General features: G+C 39.8%; 1 protein-coding gene across 5 annotated transcripts in view; it reads right to left on the minus strand.

Annotated features, from left to right (window-relative positions):
- Positions 1–25800, minus strand: part of ZC3H12B (zinc finger CCCH-type containing 12B) — a 604651-nt gene that overhangs the window by 31819 nt on the left and 547032 nt on the right. For 4 of the 5 annotated variants that reach the window (XM_059883437.1, XM_059883439.1, XM_059883438.1 and 1 more), the window contains one exon: positions 24936–25700. In XM_059883437.1, coding sequence (XP_059739420.1) covers positions 24936–25543 — 608 coding nt within the window. In that variant the 5' untranslated portion in view covers positions 25544–25700. Of the gene's footprint in view, positions 1–24935; positions 25701–25800 lie in introns of those variants that run through there. The other variant, NM_001192594.2, reaches the window with a different exon arrangement.

A 25800-nucleotide genomic window follows, 5' to 3' on the forward strand; every position in this document is an offset into this window, starting at 1 on the left:
CACTGAGGTTTACTCCTGAGGCTGGCTGGAGGACTTGAGTCTGCCCTAGTGAGGGCCAGGAGTGGAGGTGGTGCAGCTCCTTTGGTTGCAAGGGCTCTGGCGGCGCCAGGTACTCAGGGGAGTTGGTGGCTAGGGCGGCAGAAAATATAGTGCTCTAGAAGGGTATGGCAACCTACTCCAGTATTCTTGCCTGGAGAACCCCACTGACAGAGAAGCTTGGCAGTCCACAGGGTTTTAAAGAGTTGGACATGACCAAAGTGACCTTGCGTGCACAGATGCAAGACTATTTTTTGCTTGTGGCAACTCTGCCCCAGTGAGTGTTGAGCCTGAAGGTAGTGCAATTGCTTGAGTTACAGGGACCCTGAAGGCTTCAAGTGTTCAGGGTCATGGACTGCCTCAGCTACAGGAGTTATGGCCCTATCAGAGTCTTTTTTCAAGCTTCTGGTATCTGGTGATCAGAAGGCCTTTTTGGCTAGTCTTTCTCCATAGCTCTGCTCATTCAGGCACTTTGAGGGCTCCCCTGCCTGAGGTTCTTCTCTGTTGTTTGGTGCATCAGGCATATAGAGGGCCTGCCACCCCTCCACTCCCCCGCCCCTGGCTGGGGTCCTACTCTGTAGGTCAGTGCATCAGGCACTTAAAGGGGCACCCTAGGTGGGGTTCTATTCTGTTGTTCCATGTACCAGGCACTTGATGGGCCAGACTTTATATTGTTCAGCTGAGGATGCTAGCATGTGGGGAGAGAGAGGCTATGGTGATGGCTCCAACCCCGTGCATGACTCAGTAGGATTGCCTTGTTTCCATGGATGCCTGACTTTCCTCCACAGGCTTTTCCCACCACAGTCTCCTCCCTCACATCCCCTTGATCCATCTCTTCACAGTCAACAGCAGCCTTTCTTCTGGGATTGCTCCACAATCCCTGTGCTCCAGCTCCCATCCACTAAACCTTCTAGGGGACCTGCATCCCTATCCAGGGTACCTATGGCTGTGGCAAGGACTGTCTGATTCACATTCCAGTTAGGCTGCCACAGATCAGCTGCTTCACTCTCAGCCTTAAATATTTGTCCTCTGATCCAGACAACTGCCCTGATATGGTAATCAGACCCCTAGTTCAGTTGTCCTACTCGCCAAGGGCAGGTCCAGTCCTACTAACACTCCTGTTTTTCCCCCTACTTCCTTCATCCTACAGAGTTTTGCATGGTTCTTTTCCACTGATCAGGTACTCCTGTTCGCTCTCAGCTGGTGTTCTGCCTATAATACTAATTTTTTAACATAGTGAGAATAGTTGTGTTAAGAAAAAGTGTAAAACACCTGTAATATTCCATTGAGAATATATTAAAATCACACCACTGGAGTATCCCGTGCTGTTGTTTAATGGCTAAGTCGTGTCTGATTCTTTTGTGACCCCATGGACTGTAGCCTACCAGACTCCTCTGTCCATGGGATTTCCCAAGCAGGAATATTGGAGTGGGTTACCATTTCTTTCTCCAGGAGCATCCCACAAATCACATCAAATGCCCAATAAGCGTTTCAAGGTGGCAATGAAGTCCTACAAAAGGGCCTAGTATGCAGAGTTTAGGGCTCAGTAAATCTTTAATGGATAAATAAATGAAAGATGGTAACTTTCTTAGTCAGACAAGGGGAGAGATGCTAACAAGGCCACAGTTGGCAATTAGGAAAAAGAATCATGTGACCCATTATGCACTATTTTAACATGTTCCTAAAAATAAGGTTGAATGCTGATTTGTTTGCTTTATTTAAATTGTGTGAGGTAGCTTTAATGTAGCAAATCAGCTACTACAAATTGCAAAATTTCATCTTCTGGGACTTCCCTGATAATCCAGTGGTTAAGACTTTGCTTTCCAGTGCAGGAGGTGCGGGTTCAATCCCTGGTGGGCAAGTTAAGATCTTACATGCCTCATGGCCAAATAACCAGAACATAAACAATAGAAGCAATATTGTAATAAATTCAATAAAGACTTTAAAAAATAGTCCACATAAAAAAAAATCTTTAAAAAAAGAAGTTCATCTTCCTATCAGCATGACAGTTTACTACCAGCACTGACTAGATGTGTCAAAACTAATTACCTTGGTAATTAATCTCTTCATTATTCCTTACAAAGCAAAATAACCATAAATTATCCTTTATAATCAGTAATGCTTTAACATAACTCCAAAGACAAGGCAGATCTTATATCACCATGAAGTCAAAGTTCTCAAAGAAGTTCTGGGATCTTCTCATCCTCACCTCCAAAGCACAAAACACTTAAAGAAGGGCAGATCTTGGAAAATAGGTCCAATCTAAAGTATTTGGGGTGGTCTGATCTGGTAAAAAATTGATTTTAGCAGATTCATACCTCTTCCCCCCCAAGAATTACTCCAGTTTATGCCTATTTGGTCCTTTGAACACAAAAACCAGCCCCTGCTTTTCACTGCCCACAGCATTATTCTGATTACTGGAATATCGTGCACAGGTTATTCAACTTTCTTGTTACTATGCTTCTAGTTTTCCCTCATTAAACAGGGGGCAACGTCTAGCCCTCTTTATACAATGTATTATTATGTTATGATTTTTAAATATATTTGAAAATGGGAGAAGCAAGATGGGAAAGAGGACATTGAGTTAACCTCCCCCCCACAAACACAGTAAAAATGGTGGTGTTACTCTCACTGAAAACTAACTGGAGGTTGGAGAAGTTCTGGGATCTTCTCATCCTCACCTCCAAAGCACAAAGCAGAAAGTCTCTTCTACAACCAAAGCTGTCAAGAAAGAGCCACAAGGAGTCAAGTAAAGAGGAGAAATGATCATGTTGGGACCTACACCACTAGCAGGGGACACAGAAGAAGAGGGGGATGTCATAAGCTTGGAAATACTTCCTATGGAGTGAGAGATTCTAGGGGATGTCATAAGCTTGGAGATACTTCCTATGGAGTCAGAGATTCTAGACACATGTTTGGCACCACAGCCCTGGGATCTGACACTGGGAAGATGACTCCCCTATCTGGTTTGAAAATCAGTGGGATTTACTATAGGGGCTATGACAAACTGAGACTTTATCATGAAGAGTATGTACACACACTTCCTTAATCCCAGAACATAGCAAAGAAAGCATATTAAAAACAGCCTGGGGCTCTGGTGTATTTCTCACAACTGCCCCAGGGTGCACTCCAGGTCTCACAGGGCTACTGTTCCAGCTCCACTTGCTCTGGTTCTGCTCTCCACTAGGGTGGAGGTGCTGTTGCTAGGGGAGAATGCACACTTAGAGGGAAAGGGACCAGCTTGAACCCAATCTTTAGGGCTTCTATTCCAGCACCTTGGACCTCAGCCCCATGTCCAATAAGGTGGTGACCACCATTAAGCATGGGAGAAGCTCCAGCTCACATATGCCTCTGTCTCTAGCCTCTCCATATTCAACCCTACCTCCAACTAAGGTGGTAGCTGTCAGAACACCCAGGGGAAGATGTGACCTGTGCCCATTTCAGATCCAACTCTTCCACCAAAGCCACTGGGCATACACAGACTGCATAGGGACATTACCACACAAGGACACTCCTTCAAGATCAGAGTACTAACGGTTTCACTTAATTCTGTAGAAATAAATTTAAACAAGATGAAAAGATAAAGGAATATATTTCAAATGAAAGGCAAGAATCCTGCCCTCCCCCCAAACCCTAACAAAACAAAGATAAATAATTTACCAGATAAAAAGTACAAAGCATTAGTAATAAGAATGCTAAATGAACTTGGAAAAAGAATAGATAAGCTCAGTGAAAATTTTAACAAACAATTAGAAAATATAAAAAAGAACTGGTCAGAGCTGAAGAATACAATAACTGAAATAAAAAACACACTAGAAGGAATTAACAGCAGAATAAGTGATGCAAACAAATGCATAAGTGAACTAGAAGATAGAATAATAGAAACCACCCAATCAGAACAATAAAAAAAAAGAGTTAAAAAAAATGATAATAGCTAAAGGGGTCTATGAGACATCAACCACAGTAATATTCACATAAGTGTCCCTGAAGGAGAAGAGAGAAAGAAGTACAGAATGTAGTTGATGAAGTTATGGCTGAAAAATTCCAGAAGAAATTTCCTGGTACAGGAAGAATAGTAATCACAAACATGAACTCAAAGAGACACATTATGATTAAAATGATAAAAGTTAAAAACAAAGAAAAAAATTTAAAGGCAGCAAGAGAAAAACAAGAATCACATATAAGAGAACTCCTGCGAAACCATCAATTGATGTTTCTACAGAAACTTTGCTGGTCATAAGTGACTGGCATGATATATTTAAAGTGCTGAAAGGAGAAAACCTACAACTTATGATACTATATCCAGAAAATTTATTCAGAATTGAAGGAGAGGAAAAGCACTTCTCAGACAAAAGCTGAAAAAGTTCATCAATACTCACCTGACCCTACAGGAAGTATTAGAAGGTATCCTCTAAGTAGAAAAGAAAATGTTACAAGTAAGAATTTATAGGAAAGAAAAAATCCCACTATGCTAAAGCTAATATATAGTAGATGTGATGGATCAACCACTTACACGAGCAAATATGAGCTTAAAAGACAATAATAAACCAAATAACTTTCAATTAAAAAGGAATCAATTTGTGTAAGCTATTTAAAAATAAAAACACAAATTGGAATTCAAAAAAAAAAAGACAATAATTGTAAAATCAGTAAAATAAACAGTTAAGGGGTGGACATGAACATATAAAATAAGACACAAAAATATAAAATGTGGGGGAAGAGAGTATAAAATGTAGTTTCTTAAGCATGTATTTGAACTTTACTGGCTGTCAGTTTAGAATAAGTACAGGAAGAAGAGGGTGGGATGAAATGAGAGAGTAGCATTGACATATCTGGTGGATCAGAGAGTAAAGAATTTGCCTGCAATGCAGGAGACCTAGGTTCAATTCCTGGGTTGGGAAGATCCCCTGGAGAAGGAAATAGCAACCCACTCCAGTATTCTTGCCTGGAAAATCCATGGACAGAGACGTCTGTTGGGCTACAGTACATGGGGTTGCAAAGAGTGGGACACGACTGAGCGACTAACACACACACATATACTACCATGCAGTATATATAAAATAGCGGATTGGCAGCTGCTGTATAGCACAGGGAGCTCAGCTGAGTGTTCTGTGATGACCTAGAGGACTGGAATCAGGAGAGTCAGGAGGGAGGCTCAAGACCCAGGGGATGTATGTATACATAGAGCTGTTTCACATTGCTGTACATCAGAAACTAACACAACATTGTAAAGCAATTATACTCCAATTAAAAAATGATAATGGGGGTGGGTCGTCCTAAGATGGTGGAGGAATAGGATGGGGAGATCACCTTCTCCCCCACAAATGCATCAAAAGATCATTTGAATGCTGAGCAACTTCCATAAAACAACTTCTGAACGCTGGCAGAGGACACCAGGGACCCAAAAAGGCAGCCCATTCTCTTTGAAAAGAGGTAAGATAAAATATCAGAGAAGGCAATGGCAATGCACTCCAGTACTCTTGCCTGGAAAATCCCATGGACAGAGGAGCCTGGTAGGCTGCAGTCCATGGGGTCGCTAGGAGTTGGACACGATTGAGTGACTTCACTTTCATTTTTCATTTTCATGCACTGGAGAAGGAAATGTCAACCCACTCCAGTGTTCTTGCCTGGAGAATCCCAGGGATGGGAGAGCCTGGTGGGCTGCTGTCTATGGGGTTGCACAGAGTCGGACATGACTGAAGTGACTTAGCAGCAGCAGCAGCAGCAGGACAAAATACAAAAGATAAAAAGAGAAACAAGAGTTAGGGATGGAATCCATCCCTGGGAGGGAGTCGTGAAGGAGGAGAAATTTCCAAACACCAACCCTCTCACCGCCAGGTCTGTGGGGAGTTTTGGAATCTCAGAGGGCAACATAACTGGGAGGGAAAAAAGAATAGCCCACAGATTACAATGCACCTAACCACAACTCCCAGTGGATAAGTAGCTCAGACGCTCATGTCCCCCAACAATGAGCAGGGGCTGAACAGGGAGGCGCCAGCTGCATGCTTAGGGTAAGGGCCAGGCCTGAATGCCCTGAGGACAGTCTGAGGGAGCTACCATGAGATAGGAACACAAACTGTGGGATAGCCAGAGAGAGAGAAAAAGAGAGAGAGAGAGAGAGCGAGCTTTCCCATGAAAAGCTCTAACCCAAGGCACTGCCAGGGCTGCTCACAGAACAAAGGATTGAAAGAATGCCAGAGGAGAGCTAGCTGTCTGCAGATTGGCCCATCCCCCCACCAGAGGCAGAGAGGCAGGTGGGTGGCAGCCAGAGCTGGAAGGCAAAGGGCAATCTCATTCCCAGAGATGGCATCCTCCACCAAACCAAGAGCAGGCTACCAGTTGCTAACCAAGTCTTCCTGGGATCCTGGGCGATTGACATCCACCAGGACAGTTGGAGCCAGAGATCAGCTCCCCAGAGGAGACATACAGCACACCTGAGATGGCACTCTTGCTGTACACCCAGGAAACCAAGGGGCTGGGACCAGGGAGGTGATAAGATTCATCGCCTTCCTGGGAGATTGTGCTCACCAAGAACCTGGTTGTCTGAGCTGCTGAGACCTGGGAATGGCAAAAAATGCAGACCCAACTGAGTCTGTGTCTTTGTGGAGTACATGAGAACCTGAACCTGAGCAGCTTAGACCTGGGAAGTGCATGCAACCCAGGGCCTGCTTTAGACAGTTCCGCTACAGAACAACCTGGAGCCTGAGCAGTGTAGACCAGGAAAGCACACACGCCATGAGCAGAGGCAAACCCAGTGTGGTGCAGACACTGCAAGCACTCCCCATATACACCAGGGATATTTGTCTGCAGTGTTCCTCCCTCACCACAGCACAACTGAACAAGTGAGCCTAAATAAATGACCTCCCTTGCCCCTTGTGACAGAGTGGAAATTAGACACTGAAGAGACTTGCAAGCAGAGACAGTCAAAATAAACAAAGAAGAGGGAACAACTTTGGAAGTGACAGGTGCAACAGATTAAAACCCTGTAGTTAGCATTGACTACATTGGAAAGGGCCTATAGACCTTGAAAAGAAGCATGAGCTGGAACAAGGAACTATCTGAAACTGAACATACACAACATTGCCCTCAACAGCTCAAGAGAAATTCCTAGATATATTTTATTATTATCATTTTTAATTTTTTAAAAATTTATTTTTAAGTTCTTTATTACCCCTTTAATTTTTATTTTTATAACCCACTATTAACTTGCAAAAAGACTATTTTTAAAGCAAATTTCATATATATATATATATATATTATATAACTTTTGTGATTTTTTTTTAATATTGTATTTTTGAGAGTCTAACGTTGACTCTAGATTTTTAATCTTTGCTTTTTGGTATTTGTTATCAGTTTTGTACCTTTAAGAATGAGTGTTCCAGACGGTGGAGAGTACATAGGGAATTGATTACTGGCTAGATTGCTCTCTCCCTTTTTGATTCCCTCGCTTCTCCTCTTGGTCATCTCTATCTCCCTCCTCCCTCTTCTCTTCTTCATGTAACTCTGTGAACCTCTCTGGGTGTCCCTCACTGTGGAGAATCTTTTTACCATTAACCTAGATGTTTTATCATTGGTACTGTATGGATGGAGACATGTTGAGGCTACTGTAAGAATAAGACGAAAGCCAGAGGCAGGAGGCTTAAAACCAAAACGTGAGAACACCAGAAAACTCCTGACTCCAGGGAACATTAATCTAAAAAAGCTCATCCAAAAGCCTCCATACCTACAATGAAACCAAGTTCCACCCAAGAGCCAACAAGTTTCAGACAAAGATGTACCATGCTAATTCTCAAACAATGCAGGAACATAACCCTGAGCATTAAAATACAGGTGGCCAAAAGTCATGCCAAACTCATAGACACTTCAAAACTTACTACTGGGCACTTCATTGCACTCAAGAGAGAAGATATGCAGCTCCAGAACACCAACGTAAACTTCCCTAACCAAGAAACCTTGACAAGCCACTTTTCCAAGCCCACCTACAGGGAGGAATCTCCACAATAAAAAGGAACCACAAACTTCCAGCATACAGAAAGGCCACCCCAAACATAGCTATCTAAACAAGATGAAAAGGCAGAGAAATATTCAGCAGGTAAAGGAACAACATAAATGCCCTCCAAACCAAACAAAAGAGGAGGAGATAGGGAGTCTACCTGAAAAAGAATTCAGAATAATGATAATAAAAATGATCCAAAATCCTGAATACAAAATGTAGTTACAGGTAAATAGTCTGGAGACAAGGACTGAAAAGATGCAAGAAATGTTTAACCAGGATTTGGAAGAAACAAAAAAGAGTCAATCAATAATGAATAATGCAATAACTGAGATCAAAACACTCTGGAGGGAACCAAGAGTAGAATAATTGAGGCAGAAGATAGGATAAGTGAGGTTGAAGATAGAATGGTGGAAATAAATGAAGCAGAGAGGAAAAAAGAAAAAAAGAATTAAAAGAAATGAGGACAACCTCAGAGACATCTGGGACAATGTTAAATGCCCCAGCATTTGAATCATAGGAGTCCCAGAAGAAGAAGACAAAGTTTAAGGCCATGAGAAAATACTTGAGGAGATAGTAGTGGAAAACTTCCCTCAAATGGGGAAGGAAATAGCCACCTAAGTCCAAGAAACCCAAAGTCCCAAACAGGATAAACCCAAGGTGAAACACCCCAAGACACATATTAATCAAATTAAAAACAAAGAACAAATATTAAAAGCAGCAAGGAAAAAACAACAAATAACACACTAGGGGGTTCCCATAAGGATAACAGCTGATCTTTCTATAGAAATTCTTCAGGCCAGAAGGGAATGGCAGGACATACTTAAAGTGATGAAAGAGAAAAACCTACAACCCAGATTACTGTACCCAGCAAGGATCTCATTCAGATATGAAGGAGAAATCAAAAGCTTTACAGACAAGCAAAAGCTGAGAGAATTCAGCACTACCTAACCAACTCTTCAGCAAATGCTAAAAGATCTTCTCTAGACAGGAAACACAGGAAAGGTGTATAACTCGAACCCAAAACAACAAAGTAAATGGCAATAGGTTCATACTTATCAATAATTACCTTAAATGTAAATAGGGTGAATGCCCCAACCAAAAGACAAAGACTGGCTGAATGGATACAGAAACAAGACACCTATATATGCTGTCTGCAAGACATATATAGGTGTCATGTCTACAAGACACCTCAAAACAAGGGACACATACAGACTGAAAGTGATGGGCTGGAAAAAGATATTTCACTCAAATGGAGACCAAAAGAAAGCAGGAGTAGTAATGCTCATATCAGATAAAATAGACTTTGAAATAAAGGACGTGAAAACAGACAAAAAAGGACACTATATAATGATCAAAGGATCAATCCAAGAAGAAGATATAACAATTATAAATATATATGTACCCAATATAGGAGCACCACAATATGTAAGTCAAATGCTAACAAGTATGAAAAGGGAAATTAACAGTAACACAATAGTAGTATGACACTTTAATACACCACTTACACCTGTGCATAGAGCAAGTAAACAGACAATCAGCAAGGAGATACAACCGTTAAATGATATAATGGACCAGTTTGACCTAATTGATATCTATAGGACATTTCACCCCCAAACAATGAATTTCACCTTTATCTCAAATGCACATGGAACCTTCTCCAGGATAGATCACATCCTGGGTCATAAATTGAACCTTGGTAAATTCAAAAAAAAATCTAAATCATTTCAATCCTCTTTTCTGATTACAATGCAGTAAGATCAGATGTCACTACAGGAAAAAAAAAAAAAAAACTTAAAAATACAAAGATATGGAGGCTAAACAACATGCTTCTCAATAACCAACAAATCACAGAAAAAATAAAAAAAGATCAAAATATGCATAGAAATGAATGAAAATGAAAACACAAAAACCCTAAACTTATGGGATTCAGTAAAAGCAGTGCTAAGAAATCTGCCTCTTGAGAAACCTATATGCAGGTCAGGAAGCAACAGTTAGAACTGGACATGGAACAACAGACTGGTTCCAAATAGGAAAATGAGTAGGTCTAGGCTGTATATTGTCAACCTGCTTATTTAACTTATATGCAGAGTACATCATGAGAATCGCTGGACTGGAACAAGCACAAGCTGGAATCAAGATTGCCGGGAGAAATATCAATAACCTCAGATATGCAGATGACACCACCCTTATGGCAGAAAGTGAAGAGGAACTCAAAAGCCTCTTGATGAAAGTGAAAGAGGAGAGTGAAAAAGTTGGCTAAAAGCTCAACATTCAGAAAACGAAGATCATGACATCTGGTCCCATCACTTTATGGAAAATAGATGGGGAAATAGTGGAAACAGTGTCAGACTTTATTTTTGGGGGTTACAAAATCACTGCAGATGGTTATTGCAGCCATGAAATTAAAAGACGCCTACTCCTTGGAAGGAAAGTTATGACCAACATAGATAGCATATTCAAAAGCAGAGACATTACTTTGCCAACAAAGGTCCGTCTAGTCAAGGCTATGGTTTTTCCAGTGGTTATGTATGGATGTGAGAGTTGGACTGTGAAGAAAGCTGAGCACCAAAGAATTGTTGCTTTTGAACTGTGGCGTTGGAGCAGACTCTTGAGAGTCCCTTGGACTGCAAGGAGATCCAACTAGTCCATTCTAAAGGAGATCAGTCCTGGGTGTTCTTTGGAAGGAATGATGCTAAAGCTGAAACTCCAGTACTTTGGCCACCTTGTGCGAAAAGTTGACTCATTGGAAAAGACTCTGATGCTGGGAGGGATTAGGGGCAGGAGGAGAAGGGGAAGACAGGATATGAGATGGCTGGATGGCATCACAGATTCTATGGACGTGAGTTTGAGTGAACTCCGGGAGTTGGTGATGGACAGGGAGGCCTGGCGTGCTGCAGTTCTTGGGGTGGCAAAGATTCAGAGACAACTGAGAGACTGAACAGAACTGCACTGAAGGGAAAGGTTCATAGCAATACAAGCTTACCTCAAGAAACAAGAGAAAATGAAATAAATAACCTATCTCTACACCAAAAACAACTAGAAAAGGAAGAAATGAAGAACTCCAGGGTTAGTAGACGGAAAGAAATCTTAAAAATTAGGGCAGAAAAAAATGAAAAAGAGACAACGGCGACCATAGCAAAATTCAACAAAGCAAAAAGCTGGTTCTTTGAGAAGATAAATAGACAACTCATCAAGAGTTATCCAGACTCATCAAGAATAAAGGGAGAACAATCAAATCAACAAAATTAGAATTGATACTGGATAAATCACAACAGACAACACAGAAATACAAAGGATCATAAGAGACTACTATCATCAACTATATGCCAAAAAAATGGACAGCTTGGAAGGAATGGAAAAATTCTTAGAAAAATACAACTTTCCAAAACTGAACCAGGAAAATAGAAAGTCTTAACAGATCCATCACAAGCACGGAAATTGAAACTGTAGTCAGAAATCTTCCAACAAACAAAAGCCCAGGACCAGATGGCTTCACAGCTGAATTCTACCAAAAATTTAGAGAAGAATCTATCCTACTCAAGCTCTTCCAGAAATTTGCAGAGGAAGGTAAACTTCCAAGCTCATTCTATGAGACCATCATCACCCTAATACCAAAACAAAACAAAGATGCCACAAAAAAAGAAAACTACAGTTCAATATCGCTGATGAATATAGATGCAAAAATCCTTAACAAAATTCTAGCAAACAGAATCCAACAACATATTAAAAGGATCATACATCATGACCAAGTGGGCTTTATCCCAGGGATGCAAGGATTCTTCATCATTTGCAAATCAATCAATGTGATACACCACATCAACAAATTCAAAGATAAAACCATATGATTGTCTCTATAGATGCAGAGAAGGATTTTGACAAATTTCAACATCTATTTATGATAAAAACCTTCCAGAAAGCAGGCACAGAGGGAACATAGCTCAACATAATAAAAGACATATATGATAAACCCTCAGCAAACATACTCAGTGGTGAAAAATTGAAAGCATTTCCCTTAAAGTCAGGAACAAGACAAGGGTGCCCAATCTTACCACTACTATCCAACATAGTTTTGGAAGTTTTAGCCACAGCAATCAGAGAATAAATATAAATAAAAGGAATCCAGATTGGAAAAGAAGAAGTAAAACTCTCACTATTTGCAGATGACGTGATCCTCTACATAGAAAACCCTAAGACATCACCAGAAAACTGCTAGAGCTAATCAATGAATATAATAAAGTTGCAGGATATAAAATTAATACATAGGGACCCCTTGCATTCCTATACACTAACAATGAGTAAACAGAAAGAGAAATTAAGGAAACAATCCAATTCACCATTGGAACACAAAGAGTAAAACTCTTAGGATTAAACCAACCTAAAGAAGAAAAGATCATGGCATCTGGTCACATAACTTCATGGGAAATAGATGGGGAAACAGTAGAAACAGTGTCAGATTTTATTTTTGGGGGCTCCAAAATCACTGCAGATGGTGACTGCAGCCATGAAATTAAAAGACGCTTACTCCTTGGAAGGAAAACTATGACCAACCTAGACAGCATATTCAAAAGCAGAGATATTACTTTGCCAACAAAGTTCCGTCTAGTCAAGTCTATGGTTTTTCCATTGGTCATGTATGGATGTGAGAGTTGGACTGTGAAGAAAGCTGAGCACCAAAGAATTGATGCTTTTGAATTGAGGTGTTGGAGAAGACTCTTGAGACTGCAAGGAGATCCAACCAGCTCATCCTAAAGGAGACCATCCGTTCACTGGAAGGACTGATGCTGAGACTGAAACTCCAATACTTTGGCCACCTCATGCGAAGAGTTGACTCATTGGAAAAGATTCTGATGCTGGGAGGGATTGGGGGCATGAGGAGAAGGGGACGACAGAGGATAAGATGGCTGGATAGCATCACCAACTCGATGCACATGAGTTTGGGTGAACTCTGGGAGTTGGTGATGGACAGGGAGGCCTGGCATGCTGCGATTCATGAAGTCACAAAGAGTTGGACACGACTGAGTGACTGAACTGAACTGAAAAAAAAAAAAAAAAAAAAAGACCTGTATATAGAAAACTATAAAACTCTGATGGAAGATATCAAAGATGACAGAAAGAGATGGAGAAATATGTTTTGTTCATGGATCAGAAGGATCAATATAGTGAAAATGAGTACACTACCCAAAGCAATCTATAGATTCAGTATAATCCCTATCAAGCTACCAAAGGTATTTTTCAGAGAACTAGAACAAATAATTTCACAATTTGCATGGAAATACAAAAAAATCTGAATAACTAAAGCAATCTTGAGAAAGGAGAATGGAACTGGAGGAATCAACCTGCTTGACTTCAGACTACACTAAAAAGCTACAATTATCAAGGCAGTATGGTACTGGCACAAAGACAGAAATATAGATCAATCGAACAAAATAGAAAGTCCAGAGATAAATCCACGTACCTATGGATACCTTATCTTTGACAAAGGAAACAAGAATATACAACGGAGAAAAGACAATCTCTTTTAACAAGTCGTGCTGAGAAAACTGGCCAACCACTTGTAAAACAGTGAAACTAGAACACTTTCTAACACCATACACAAAAATAAACTCAAAATGGATTATAGATCTAAACGTAAGACCAGAAACTATAAAACTCCTAGAGGAAAACATAGGCAAAACACTCTCCGACACAAATCACAGGAGGATCCTCTATGTCCCACTTCCCAGAGTAATGGAAATAAAGGCAAAAATAAACAAATGGGACCTAACTAAACGTAAAAGCTTTTGCACAACAAAGGAAACTATAAGCAAGGTGAAAAGACAGCCTTCAGAATGGGAGAAAATAATAGCAAACAAAGCAAGTGACAAAGAATTCATCTCAAAAATATACAAGCAGTACATGCAGCTCAATTCCAGAAAAACAAGCAACCCAATCAAAAAATGGGCCAAGAAACTAAACAGACATTTCTCCAAAGAAGACATACAGATGGCTAACAAATATATAAAAAGATGCTCAACGTCACTCATTATCAGAGAAATGCAAATCAAACCCACAATGAGGTGCCATCTCATGCTGGTCAGAATGGCTGGAGGGTGCAGAGAAAAAGAAGCCTGCTTACACTGTTGGTGGGAATGCAAACTAGTACAGCCACTATGGAGAACAGTGTGGAGATTCCTTAAAAACCTGGAAATAGAACTGCCATACGACCCAGAAATCCCACTCGTGGGCACACACACCAAGGAAACCAGAATTGAAAAAGATACATGTACCCCAGTGTTCATTGCAGCACTGTTTATAATAGCCAGGACATGGAAGCAACCTAGATGTCCATCAGCAGATGAATGGAAAAGAAAGCTGTGTTACATATGCACAACGGAATATTACTCAGCCATTAAAAATAATGCATTTAAATAAGTTCTAATGAGGTGGATGAAACTGAAGCCTATTATACCGAGTGAAGTAAGTCAGAAAGAAAAACACCAATACAGTATACTAACACATATATATGGAATTTAGAAAGATGGTAATGATGATTCTATATGCGAGATAACAAAAGAGATACATATATAAAAACAAACTTTTTGACTTTGTGGGAAAAGGAAAGGGTGGGATGATTTGAGGGAATAGCATTGAAACATGTATATTATCACATGGGAATTAGAGTACCAGTCCAGGTTTGATGCATGGGACAGGGTGCTAAGGGCTGGTGCACTAGGATAACCCTGAGGGATGGGACGGGGAGGGAGGTGGGAAGGGGGTTCAGGATGGTGAACAGATGTACACCCATGGTTGATTCATGTCAATGCATTGCAAAAATCACTGCAATATTGTAAAGTAATGAGCATCAAATTAAAATAAATAAATTAATTTAAAATTAAAAAAAATTATTATAAAAATAATATTACAAATAAAATTATGTATAAAAACAAGTACATATAGTTACAGGTCAATATATATGAACCCCATGGTAACTTCAAAGCAAAAACTTACAAGAGATACACAAAAATCTAGAAAGGAACACAAGGATACCACTAAAAAATCATCAAACTACAAGAAGACAGGAATAGAGAAGAACTATAGAAATAACCAGAAAACAAGTAACGAAATGGCAATAAGTACATACCTACATGTAATCACTTTAAATGTCAATGGATTAATACTCTAAATCAAAAGATACTCTATAAACAAAACATTAAATTCTCCAGAAAAAAAAAAAAAAAACACTAGAACTAATAAATATATTCAGTCATGTTATAGGATACAAATATTAATATAAAAAATCTTGTTAATAAAAAAATTGTTGTTCAGTTGCTGAGTCATGCCCGACTCTTTGCGACCCCATGGGCTGTAGCATGCTAGGTTTCCTTGTCCTTCGCCATCTCCCAGCGTTTGCTCGAATTCACATCCATTGAGTCGGTGATACTATCCAACCATCTTATCCTCTGTCAGCCCCTTCTCACTCTGCCTTCAATCTTTCCCAGCATCAGGGTCTTTTTCAATGAGTCAGCTCCTTGCATCGTGCCCAAAGTATTGGAGTTTCAGCTTCAGCATTAGTCCTGATGAATACTTAGGGTTGATTTCCTTTAGGATTGAGTTCTTACCGCCCTCCAAAAAAAGCACGAGGTAAAATCTAGTAAAGGACTCAGCACCGTATGGGAACAGCCTGCTTTACTCAGTTCATCCATTCATATTAAAAAAAAAAAAAAATCTGTGAAATTTCTGTACACTAACAATGACCTTTCAGAAAGTGAAATTAAGGAAACAATCTCACTAACCATCTCATCAAAAAGAACAAAATAGTTAGGGATAAAGCTACCTAGATCTACCAAATAAAGCTACCAATATGACCTAGATCAAATCCCTTATGATTATACAGTGGAAGTGAGAAATAGATTTAAGGGGACCAGATTTGATAGACAGAGAGCCTGATGAACTACGGATGGAGGCTTTTGACATTGTACAGGAGACAGGGATCAAGACCATCCCCAAGAAAAAGAAATGCAAAAAAGCAAAATGGCTGCCTGAGGAGGCCTTACAAATAGCTGTGAAAAAAAGAGAAGCAAAAAACAAAGGAGAAAAGGAAAGATATACCCATTTGATTTCAGAGTTCCAAAGAACAGCAAGGAGAGTTAAGAAAGCCTTCTTCAGTGATCAATGCAAAGAAATAGAGGAAAATAATACAATGGGAAACACTAGAGATCTCTTCAAGAAAATTAGAGATACCAAGGAAACATTTTATGCAAAGATGGGCTCAAAAAAGGACAGAAGTGGTAGGGACCTAACAGAAGCAGAAGATATTAAGAAGAGGTGGCAGGAATACACAGAAGAACTGTACAAAATAGATCTTCATGACCCAGATAATCATGATGCTGTGATCACTCACACTCACCTAGAGCCAGACATCCTGGAATGGGAAGTCAAGTGGGCCATAGGAAGCATCACTATGAACAAAGCTAGTGGAGCTAGTGGAATTCCAGTTGAGCTATTTCAAATCTAAAAGATGGTGCTATGAAAGTGCTGCACTCAATATGTCAGCAAATTTGAAAAATTCAGCAGTGATCACATGACTGGAAAAGGTCATTTTTCATTCCAATCCCAAACAAAAGGCAATGCCAAAAAATGCTCAAACTGCTGCACAATTGCACTCATCTCACATGCTAGTAAAGTAATGCTCAAAATTCTCCAAGCCAGGCTTCAGCAATACATGAACCGTGAACTTCTAGATGTTCAAGCTGGTTTTAGGAAAGGCAGAGGAACCAGAGATCAAACTGCCAACATCCTTTGGATCATCAAAAAACCAAAGAGAGTTCCAGAAAAACATCTATTTCTGCTTTATTGACTATGCCAAAGCCTTTGACTGTGTGGATCACAAGAAACTTTGGAAAATTCTGAAAGAGATAGGAATACCAGACCACCTGACCTGCCTCTTGAGAAACCTCTATGCAGGTCAGGAAGCAACAGTTAGAACTGGACATAGAACAACAGACTGGTTCCAAATAGGAAAAGGAGTACGTCAAGGCTGTATATTTTCACCCTACTTATTGAACTTATATGCAAAGTACATCATGAGAAATGCTGGGCTGGAGGAAGCACAAACTGGAACCAAGATTGCTGGAAGAAATATCAATAACCTCAGATATGCAGATGACACTATCCTTATGGCAGAAAGTGAAGAAGAACTAAAGAGCCTCTTGATGAAAGTGAAAGAGGAGAGTGAAAAAATTGGCTTAAAGCTCAACATTCAGAAAACGAAGATCATGGCATCTGATCCCATAACTTCATGGAAAATAGATGGGGAAACATTGGACACAGTGTCAGACTTTATTTTGGGGGGCTCCAACATCACTGCAGATGGTGATTGCAGCCATGAAATTAGAAGACACTTACTCCTTGGAAGGAAAGTTATGACAAACCTAGGCAACATAGTAAAAAGCAGAGACATTACTTCGTCAACAAAGGACCAGCTAGTCAAGGCTATGGTTTTTCCAATGGTCATGTATGGATGTGAGAGTTGGACTAGGAAGAAAGCTGAGTGCCGATGAATTGATTTTTTTGAACTGTGGTGTTGGAGAAGACTCTTGAGAGTCCCTTGGACTGCAAAGAGATTCAACCAATCCGTCCTAAAGGAGATCAGTCCTGGGTGTTCATTGGAAGGATTGATGTTGAAGTTGAAATTCCAATACTTTGGCCACCTGATGCGAAGAGATTACTCATTTGAAAAGACCCTGATGCTGGGAAAGATTGAGGGCAGGACGAGAAGGGAACGACAGAGGATGAGATGATTAGATAGCATCACCGACTCAATGGACGTGGGTGTGGGTGGACTCCCGGGGATGGTGATAGACAGGGAGGCCTGGCATGCTGCGGATCATGGGGTCACAAAGATTTGGACACGACTGAGCGACTGAACTGAAAGCTACCTAAGAAGGTAAATGCCATGTGCTCAGAAAACTATAAGATGATGAAAGAAATTGAGGAAAACACAAACAGATTGAAAGATACACCCTGTTTTTTAATTCAGTTCAGTTCAGTTCAGTTCAGTCACTCAGTCGTGTCCGAATCTTTGTGACCCCATGATCTGCAGCACGTCAGGCCTCCCTGTCCATCACCAACTCCCAGAGTTCACTCAGACTCATGTCCATCGAGTCAGTGATGCCATCCAGCCATCTTATCCTCTGTCATCCCCTTCTCCTCCTGCCCTCAATCTTTCTCAGCATCAGGGTCTTTTCCAATGAGTCAGCTTTTCGCATCAGGTCACCAAAGTATTGGAGCTTCAGCTTCAACATCAGTCTTTCCAATTAACACCCAGACTGATTTCCTTTAGGATGGATTGATTGTATCTCCTTGCAGTCCAAGGGACTCTCAAGAGTCTTCTCCAACACAACACTTCAAAAGCACCAATTCTTCGGCACTTAGGTTTCTTCATAGTCCAACTCTGAAATCCATACATCACCATTGGAAAAACCATTGTCTTGACTAGACGGACTTTTGTTGGCAAAGTATTGTCTCTGCTTTTTAATATGCTGCCTAGGTTGCTCATAACTTTCCTTCCAACGAGTAAGTGTCTTTTAATTTCATGGCTGCAATCACCATCTACAGTGATTTTGGAGCCCAGAAAAATGAAGTCAGCCACTGTTTCCACTGTTTCCCCATCTATTTGCCATGAAGTGATGGGACAAGATGACATGATCTTAGTTTTCTGAATGTTGAGCTTTAAGCCAACTTTTTTCACGCTCTTCTTTCACTTTCATCAAGAGGCTCTTTAGTTCTTCTTCACTCTCTGCCATAAGGGTGGTGTCATCTGCGTATCTGAGGTTATTGATATTTCTCCTGGCAATCTTAGTTCCAGCTTATGCTTCCTCCAGCCCAGCATTTCTCATGATGTACTCTGCATATAAGTTCAATAAGCAGGGTGACAATATACAGCCTTGACGTATTCCTTTTCCTATTTGGAACCAGTCTGTTGTTCCATGTCCAGTTTTAACTGTTGCTTCCTTATGTGCATATATATAGGTTTCTCAAGAGGTAGGTCAGGTGGTCTGGTATTCCTATCTCTTTCAGAATTTTCCAAAGTTTCTTGTGATCCACACAGTCAAAGGCTTTGGCATAGTCAATAAAGCAGAAATAGATGTTTTTCTGGAACTCTCTTTGGTTTTTTGATGATCCAAAGGATGTTGGCAATTTGATCTCTGGTTCCTCTGCCTTTCCTAAAACCAGCTTGAACATCTAGAGGTTCATGGTTCACGTATTGCTGAAGCCTGGCTTGGAGAATTTTGAGCATTACTTTACTAGCATGTGAGATGAGTGCAATTGTGCAGCAGTTTGAGCATTTTTTGGCATTGCCTTTTGTTTGGGATTGGAATGAAAAATGACCTTTTCCAGTCATGTGATCACTGCTGAATTTTTCAAATTTGCTGACATATTGAGTGCAGCACTTTCACAGCATCATCTTTTAGATTTGAAATCGCTCAACTGGAATTCCACTAGCTCCACTAGCTTTGTTCATAGTGATGCTTCCTACGTCCCACTTGACTTCCCATTCCAGGATGTCTGGCTCTAGGTGAGTGTGAGTGATCACAGCATCATGATTATCTGTGTTGTGTAGATTTTTCTTGTACAGTTCTTCTGTGTATTCTTGCCACCTCTTCTTAATATCTTCTGCTTCTGTTAGGTCCATACCATTTCTGTCCTTTATTGAGCCCATCTTGCATGAAATGTTCCCTTGGTATCTCTAATTTTCTTGAAGAGATCTCTAGTCTTTCTCATTCTGTTGTTTTCCTCCATTTCTTTGCATTGATCACTGAGGAAGGCTTTCTTATCTCTCCTTGCTTTTCTTTGGAACTCTGCATTCAGATGAGTATATCTTTCTTTTTCTTCTTTGCTTTTCGCTTTCCTTCTTTTCACATCTATTTGTAAGGCCTCCTCAGGCAGCCATTTTGCTTTTTTGCATTTCTTTTTCTTGGGGATGATCTTGATTCCTGTCTCCTGTACAATGTCACAAACCTCTGTCCACAGTTCCTCAGGCACTCTATCAGATCTAGTCCCTTAAATCTATTTCTCACTAAGAATTAATATTGTTAAAGTGACTGTAATATCCAATGTAATCTACAGTTTCAATGCAGTTCCTAACAATACACCAAAGGAATTTTTCACAGAAAAAAAAACAAATAATTTTAAATTTTGTATGAACAAAATATACCTCAAAGAGGCAAAGAACTTGAGATTGAACAAAGCTGAGTAGTCATGTGCTCTGGCTTCAGAATATGCTACAAAACTGCAGTAATCAAAAGAGTATGTTACTGGTTCCAAAACAGACACATAGCTTAATGAGACAGAATAGAGCCCAGAAAAAAATCCCCATACCTTATGGTCAATTAATTTGCAATAAAGGAGGCAGGGATATGCAATGGAGAAAAGACAGTCTCTTCAATAAGTGATGCTGGGAAAACTGGACAGCTGTATGTAAGAAAATGAAATTAAAGCATTCTCTGGCACCGTAAACAATCAGAGCATCTTATACTATCAGGTTTTTCATTTGATTATCCCATTGTCTTTGAGGGCTGGACCTTATTTTATGTGTCCCTATTTTTTCCCAGAGCACATAGCACAGTACTGGATGTTTCCACATCTCTGGGGATGGGGGCAAGTGTTTTGAGCCATACATGGAATATTTAGCAGGAATTGCTTAGCAGGCTATCTGAAGGTACATTTTAATATACAGTTCTGTATAATCTTCATAAAAACTGTATTTTACTGATGAGAAAATTAGAGTTCAGCAAGGTTAAATGACTTGGGAACACTTGTTATAGATAATATGTACAAAGTGAGAACTTACATTTTCTGGCTTCAAATGAATAAAATAAAACTAATATTTTTAATCTATTCTGTGCCAAGTACTTTGCATATTCTGATTTAGCCTGCAGATGAGCAGAGGTTGAGTTCAGAGATTGAATAACTACCCAAGGCCACACAAGTTATAAATGACTGTATTAAAATCTGACTCCAATGCTCCTGCAATATAGTATGTGGCCATTAATGTCATTAAGAACACGACATAATTTCTAATAGCAGGGAATACATTTACAGAATCCTTTCTTCAAATATTATATTTTTTATTTTTATTAAAGTACAATTGACTTACAATACTATAATAGTTTCAGGTGTGCAACATAGCCATTCAATAGATAGTATCAGTGACTCAATGAATATAAATTTGAGCCAGTTCCAGGAGATAGTGAAGGACAGGGAAGCCTGCTGTGCTGCAGTCCGTGGGGTTGCAAAGAGTTGGACATGACTTAGTGACTGAACATCAGCAAAGTTTTTTTTATATAAAATATTGACTATATTTTTCTGTGATGTAAAATATATCCTTGTGTGTTATTTATTTTATACATAGCACGGAAGTGAAGTGAAGTTGTTCAGTCGTGTCTGACTCTTTGCGACCCTGTGGACTGCAGCCCACCAGGCTCCTCCATCCATGGGATTCTCCAGGCAAGAATACTGGAGTGGGTTGCCATTTCCTTCTCCAGGGGATTTTCCTGACCCAGGGATCAAACCCAGGTCTCCTGCATTGAAGGCAGACGCTTTAACCTCTGAGCCACCAGGGAAGCCCACCGTACATAAAAGGAAGAACTAAATGTATGGTCTTCCTTGACTTTCTGTTGCTGTAGTCATGCATTACATGCTTTCTGGGTTTCTTGACAACTGAAACAAAAAGAAAACTTGTGTTCTAGCTGATTTGCATCATCTGGTAAAAGGAAATAAACCAGCACCCCAATGTTCATCTCAGGACTGTTTATAATAGCCAGGACATGGAAGCAACCTATATGTCCATCAGCAGATGAATGGATAAGAAAGCTGTGGTACATATACACAATGGAGTATTACTCAGCCATTAAAAATAATACATTTGAATCAGTTCTAATGAGGTGGATGAAACTGGAGCCTATTATACAGAGTGAAGTAAGCCAGAAAGAAAAACACCAATACAGTATACTAATGCATATATATGGAATTTAGAAAGATGGTAACAATAACCCTGTGTACGAGACAGCAAAAGAGACACTGATGTATAGAACAGTCTTATGGACTCGGTGGGAGAGGGCGAGGGTGGGAAGATTTGGGAGAATGGCATTTAAACATGTATAATATCATGTATGAAATGAGTCGCCAGTCCAGGTTTGATGCACGATACTGGATGCTTGGGGCTGGTGCACTGGGATGACCCAGAGGGATGGTATGGGGAGGGAGGAGGGTTTAGGATGGGGAACATATGTATACCTGTGGAGGATTCATTTCGATATTTGGCAAAACTAATACAATATTTTAAAGTTTAAAAATAAAATAAAATTAAAAAAGTAAAAAAAAAGAAAACAAATCTGTCATAAGAGCCTTCATCTAAGTTACCTCTCAATATCTTAACCCTATTTGGCCTATCCTCCATCTTTCTTCCCTGTAGTAACCACTAGTGTGTTCTTTATATACTTGAGTCTGTTTCCATTTTGTTATATTCCATTTTATTTTTTAGATTCCACATATAAGTGATAGCATACAGTATTTGCCTTTCTCTGTCTGACTTTTTCACTAAGCATAATACACTCTAGATTCACCCATACTGTTGCAAATAGTCAATTTTCATTCTTTTTTATGGCTGAGTAATCAGCTTATGGAAATTAAGTTTGCTTCCATATCTTGGCTATTGTAAATAATGCTACTGTGAACATTGGGCTGCATATATATATATATATATATATATATATATATTTTTTTTTTTTCCAAATCAGTGTTTTTGTTCCCTTCAGATATATACACAGGAATGAAATAGTTGGATCATATAATAGTTCTATTTTTACTCTCTTGAAAAATATCCTTGCTCTTTTTATAATGGCTATACCACTTTACATTCCCACCAACAGTACAGTAGGGCTCTCTTTTCTCCACATCTTCACCAACACACTTGTTATTTTTTGTGATCTATTTGACAGTAGCCATTCTGACATGTGTGAGGTGATGTCTCACCATAGTTTTGATTTGCCTTTCCCTGATTATTAGCAATGTTGAGCATCCTTTCATGTGCCTATTGGCCATCTGTATGTCTTCTTTGGAAACATATCTATTCAAGTTTTATGCTCATTTTTAAATTGAATTGTTTGGCTTTTTTTTTTTAATATTGAATTGTATGCACTGTTTATGCATTTTGGACATTAATCCTAACAGTCATATCACTAGCAAATATTTTCTTCTATTCAGTAGGTTTTCTTTTAATTTTGTCAAAGGTTTCCTTTGTTATGCAACAGCTTTCAAGTTTAATTTCGTGCCATTTGTTTACTTTAACTTTTATTTCCTTTGCTTTAGGAGACAGGTTTAAAAGCATATTGCTATGATTTATGTCAAAAAGTGTTCTGCCTATATTTTCCTTTAGAAATTTTATGGCTTATGGTCTTACATTTAGGTATTTAATTCATTTTTTCTTAATTTTTGTATGTGGTATCAGGGAACCCATAGCTCAGTTGGTAAGGAATCCGCCTGCAATGCAGGAGACCCCGGTTTGATTCTTGGGTCAGGAAGATCCCCTGGAGAAGGGATAGGCTACCCACTTCAGTATTCTTGTGCTTCCCTTCTGGTTCAGCTGGTAAAGAATCCACCTCTAATGCGGGAGACCTGAGTTCAATCCCTGGGTTGAGAAGATCCCCTGTAGAAGGGAAAGGCTACCTACTCTAGGGGTCGCCAAGAGTCAGACACGACTGAACAACTTTCACTCACTGGCTCAGGAGATAAAGAATCTGTCTGCAATGCAGGGGACATAGGAGATGCAGGTTCATTCCCTGTGTCAAGAAGATCCCTGGGTTGAGAATACTCTCCAGTATTGAGAACACTTCAGTATTTTTGCCTGAAAAATCAAGATATTGGCAAAGCTGTGTTCTTTCTGACAGCTGCAAAGAAGAATACTTCCCTAACTTCTTCAGTTTCTGGAGGTTGCTCACATTCCTTGGTTCACAGTCTCTTTCTTACATCTCTCCAACTTCTTATTTCTGTCATCAAATCACCTACTATTCATTCTGAGCCTGTTGCCTCCCTCCCTCTTATAAGGACCCTTGAGGTTACATTGAGCCCACCAAAAAATACAGGATAATTTTCCCCATCTCAAGGTCATTAGCTTAATCATATTTGCAAAGTTGCTTTTTATCATGTAAGAAAATATATTCTCAGATTCTAAGGATTAGGATGTGGACTTCATTAGGGGACGATTATTCAGTCTACCATGTTACTTCAGCTCAGAGACAATCATTGGGATGAGAAAAGTCATAATGGTACTTGCAGTTGTAATACAACTTGAAGGGTATAGAAATAAGGAGGTGATCACTCCTAGACTGGAAAATGACATACACCCATGTACTGGGGGTAGGAATCATCACAATTTACATGGAGTTTGTTAAAGAGATTAATATAAATGCAATATGCATGAGAATTGTAATCAAGTGGGAGAAAGGAAAGATCAAATCACAAAGTCAAGCAAAGGGATACAAATTTGAGGTAAGCTTGGAAATTTTGAATTACTGAAAGCTCCCAAGTAAGCCCCCAAGTGACATGATAAAAGCATTATTTTCCGGATGATTTGTTTAGCCAAGTAGAGGTGGGAGAGGGGACCTCAAGAGGAACAAATGCTGATTGGTTACATCTCCTCTGAAGTATCACTGATGTCTAAGGTGCTTTCAGAACACCTGAAAACAAGCTGGCAACGATTTCAAAGGCAATATAAAAGGTCAGTCAGGATCATTTTAGCATCTTTCCATCAAGAGGAACACAAATCACAGACAACTAAGGGCCTCCCATATTGTAAAGGAAGCCAATTTCTATGAGGTCAAGGCAGTTTTAAAGAAAGAGAAAGAAAATATACCAGTCTTACCTCATTGCCACATTACTTCCATCTATGACAACTGGCCTCAAATTGTCACTGTTGTCTATTTCATCTTCAAGAGACAGCTCAGGGCTTGTGATCTCTCTGGAGCTGGGCCCTCGAGGCCCTAACAGATTCAAGTTGACTTGCCCTTCCAAATCACCTTTGTTCCCAAGTCTGACAAGCTCTGCCAATACATCATTAATAAGCGATTCTGGACCCAGCTTGTTCAGCACTGATTGAATCTGTTCCTCTGCATAACCCAACTTTAAAGCAAAATCCATCTTGGTTTGGTATTCTTTTTCCAAGTCAAGCTTCCCATCATGTAGAATGCTGCTCTGGGAGAAGCTTGGATGATCTAGGCAGGGTGATCTACATAGCTGACGGTGTGGCTTAGAAAGGATATCCTTTTTATTCAATTGAACATCTCCCAGTTGGCATCTATTGTCACTGTTGCTCTTTTTAAGGCTCATTTGTTCAGGATCACTCTCACAGCCCAGCCACTCTTCAGAATCAGCATTGCCCTGCTCTGTATTCTCTTGCTTAGACTGCTGCTTCTCTTCCTTGGAGGCACTCTTCTTCATTTTTGGTGTTTCCACTGCAGCGGTGGCTGTCATCCCGGTCAATGGGCAATCTAAGGTCTAATCAGCTTTTTTTTTCTTTTTAACTTGCTTGGAATTCATGTACATTGGCATTCCTTTGCATAAAATGTGGTGGCAGTGGTAGCACAATAGTTTGCCTGTTTGGTTTGTTATGTTTAGATGTTACCAGTTCCTACAAATAAACACACATATCATAATCATGTTTAGTAAACTTATGGAAAATTATTTTAGAATATGGTGCTTTCTTCCTAAGAAACTACAGGCTGTCTGAT

The sequence above is a fragment of the Bos taurus genome, chromosome X (genome assembly GCF_002263795.3).
Source record: "Bos taurus isolate L1 Dominette 01449 registration number 42190680 breed Hereford chromosome X, ARS-UCD2.0, whole genome shotgun sequence".
Lineage (NCBI taxonomy): Eukaryota > Metazoa > Chordata > Mammalia > Artiodactyla > Bovidae > Bos > Bos taurus.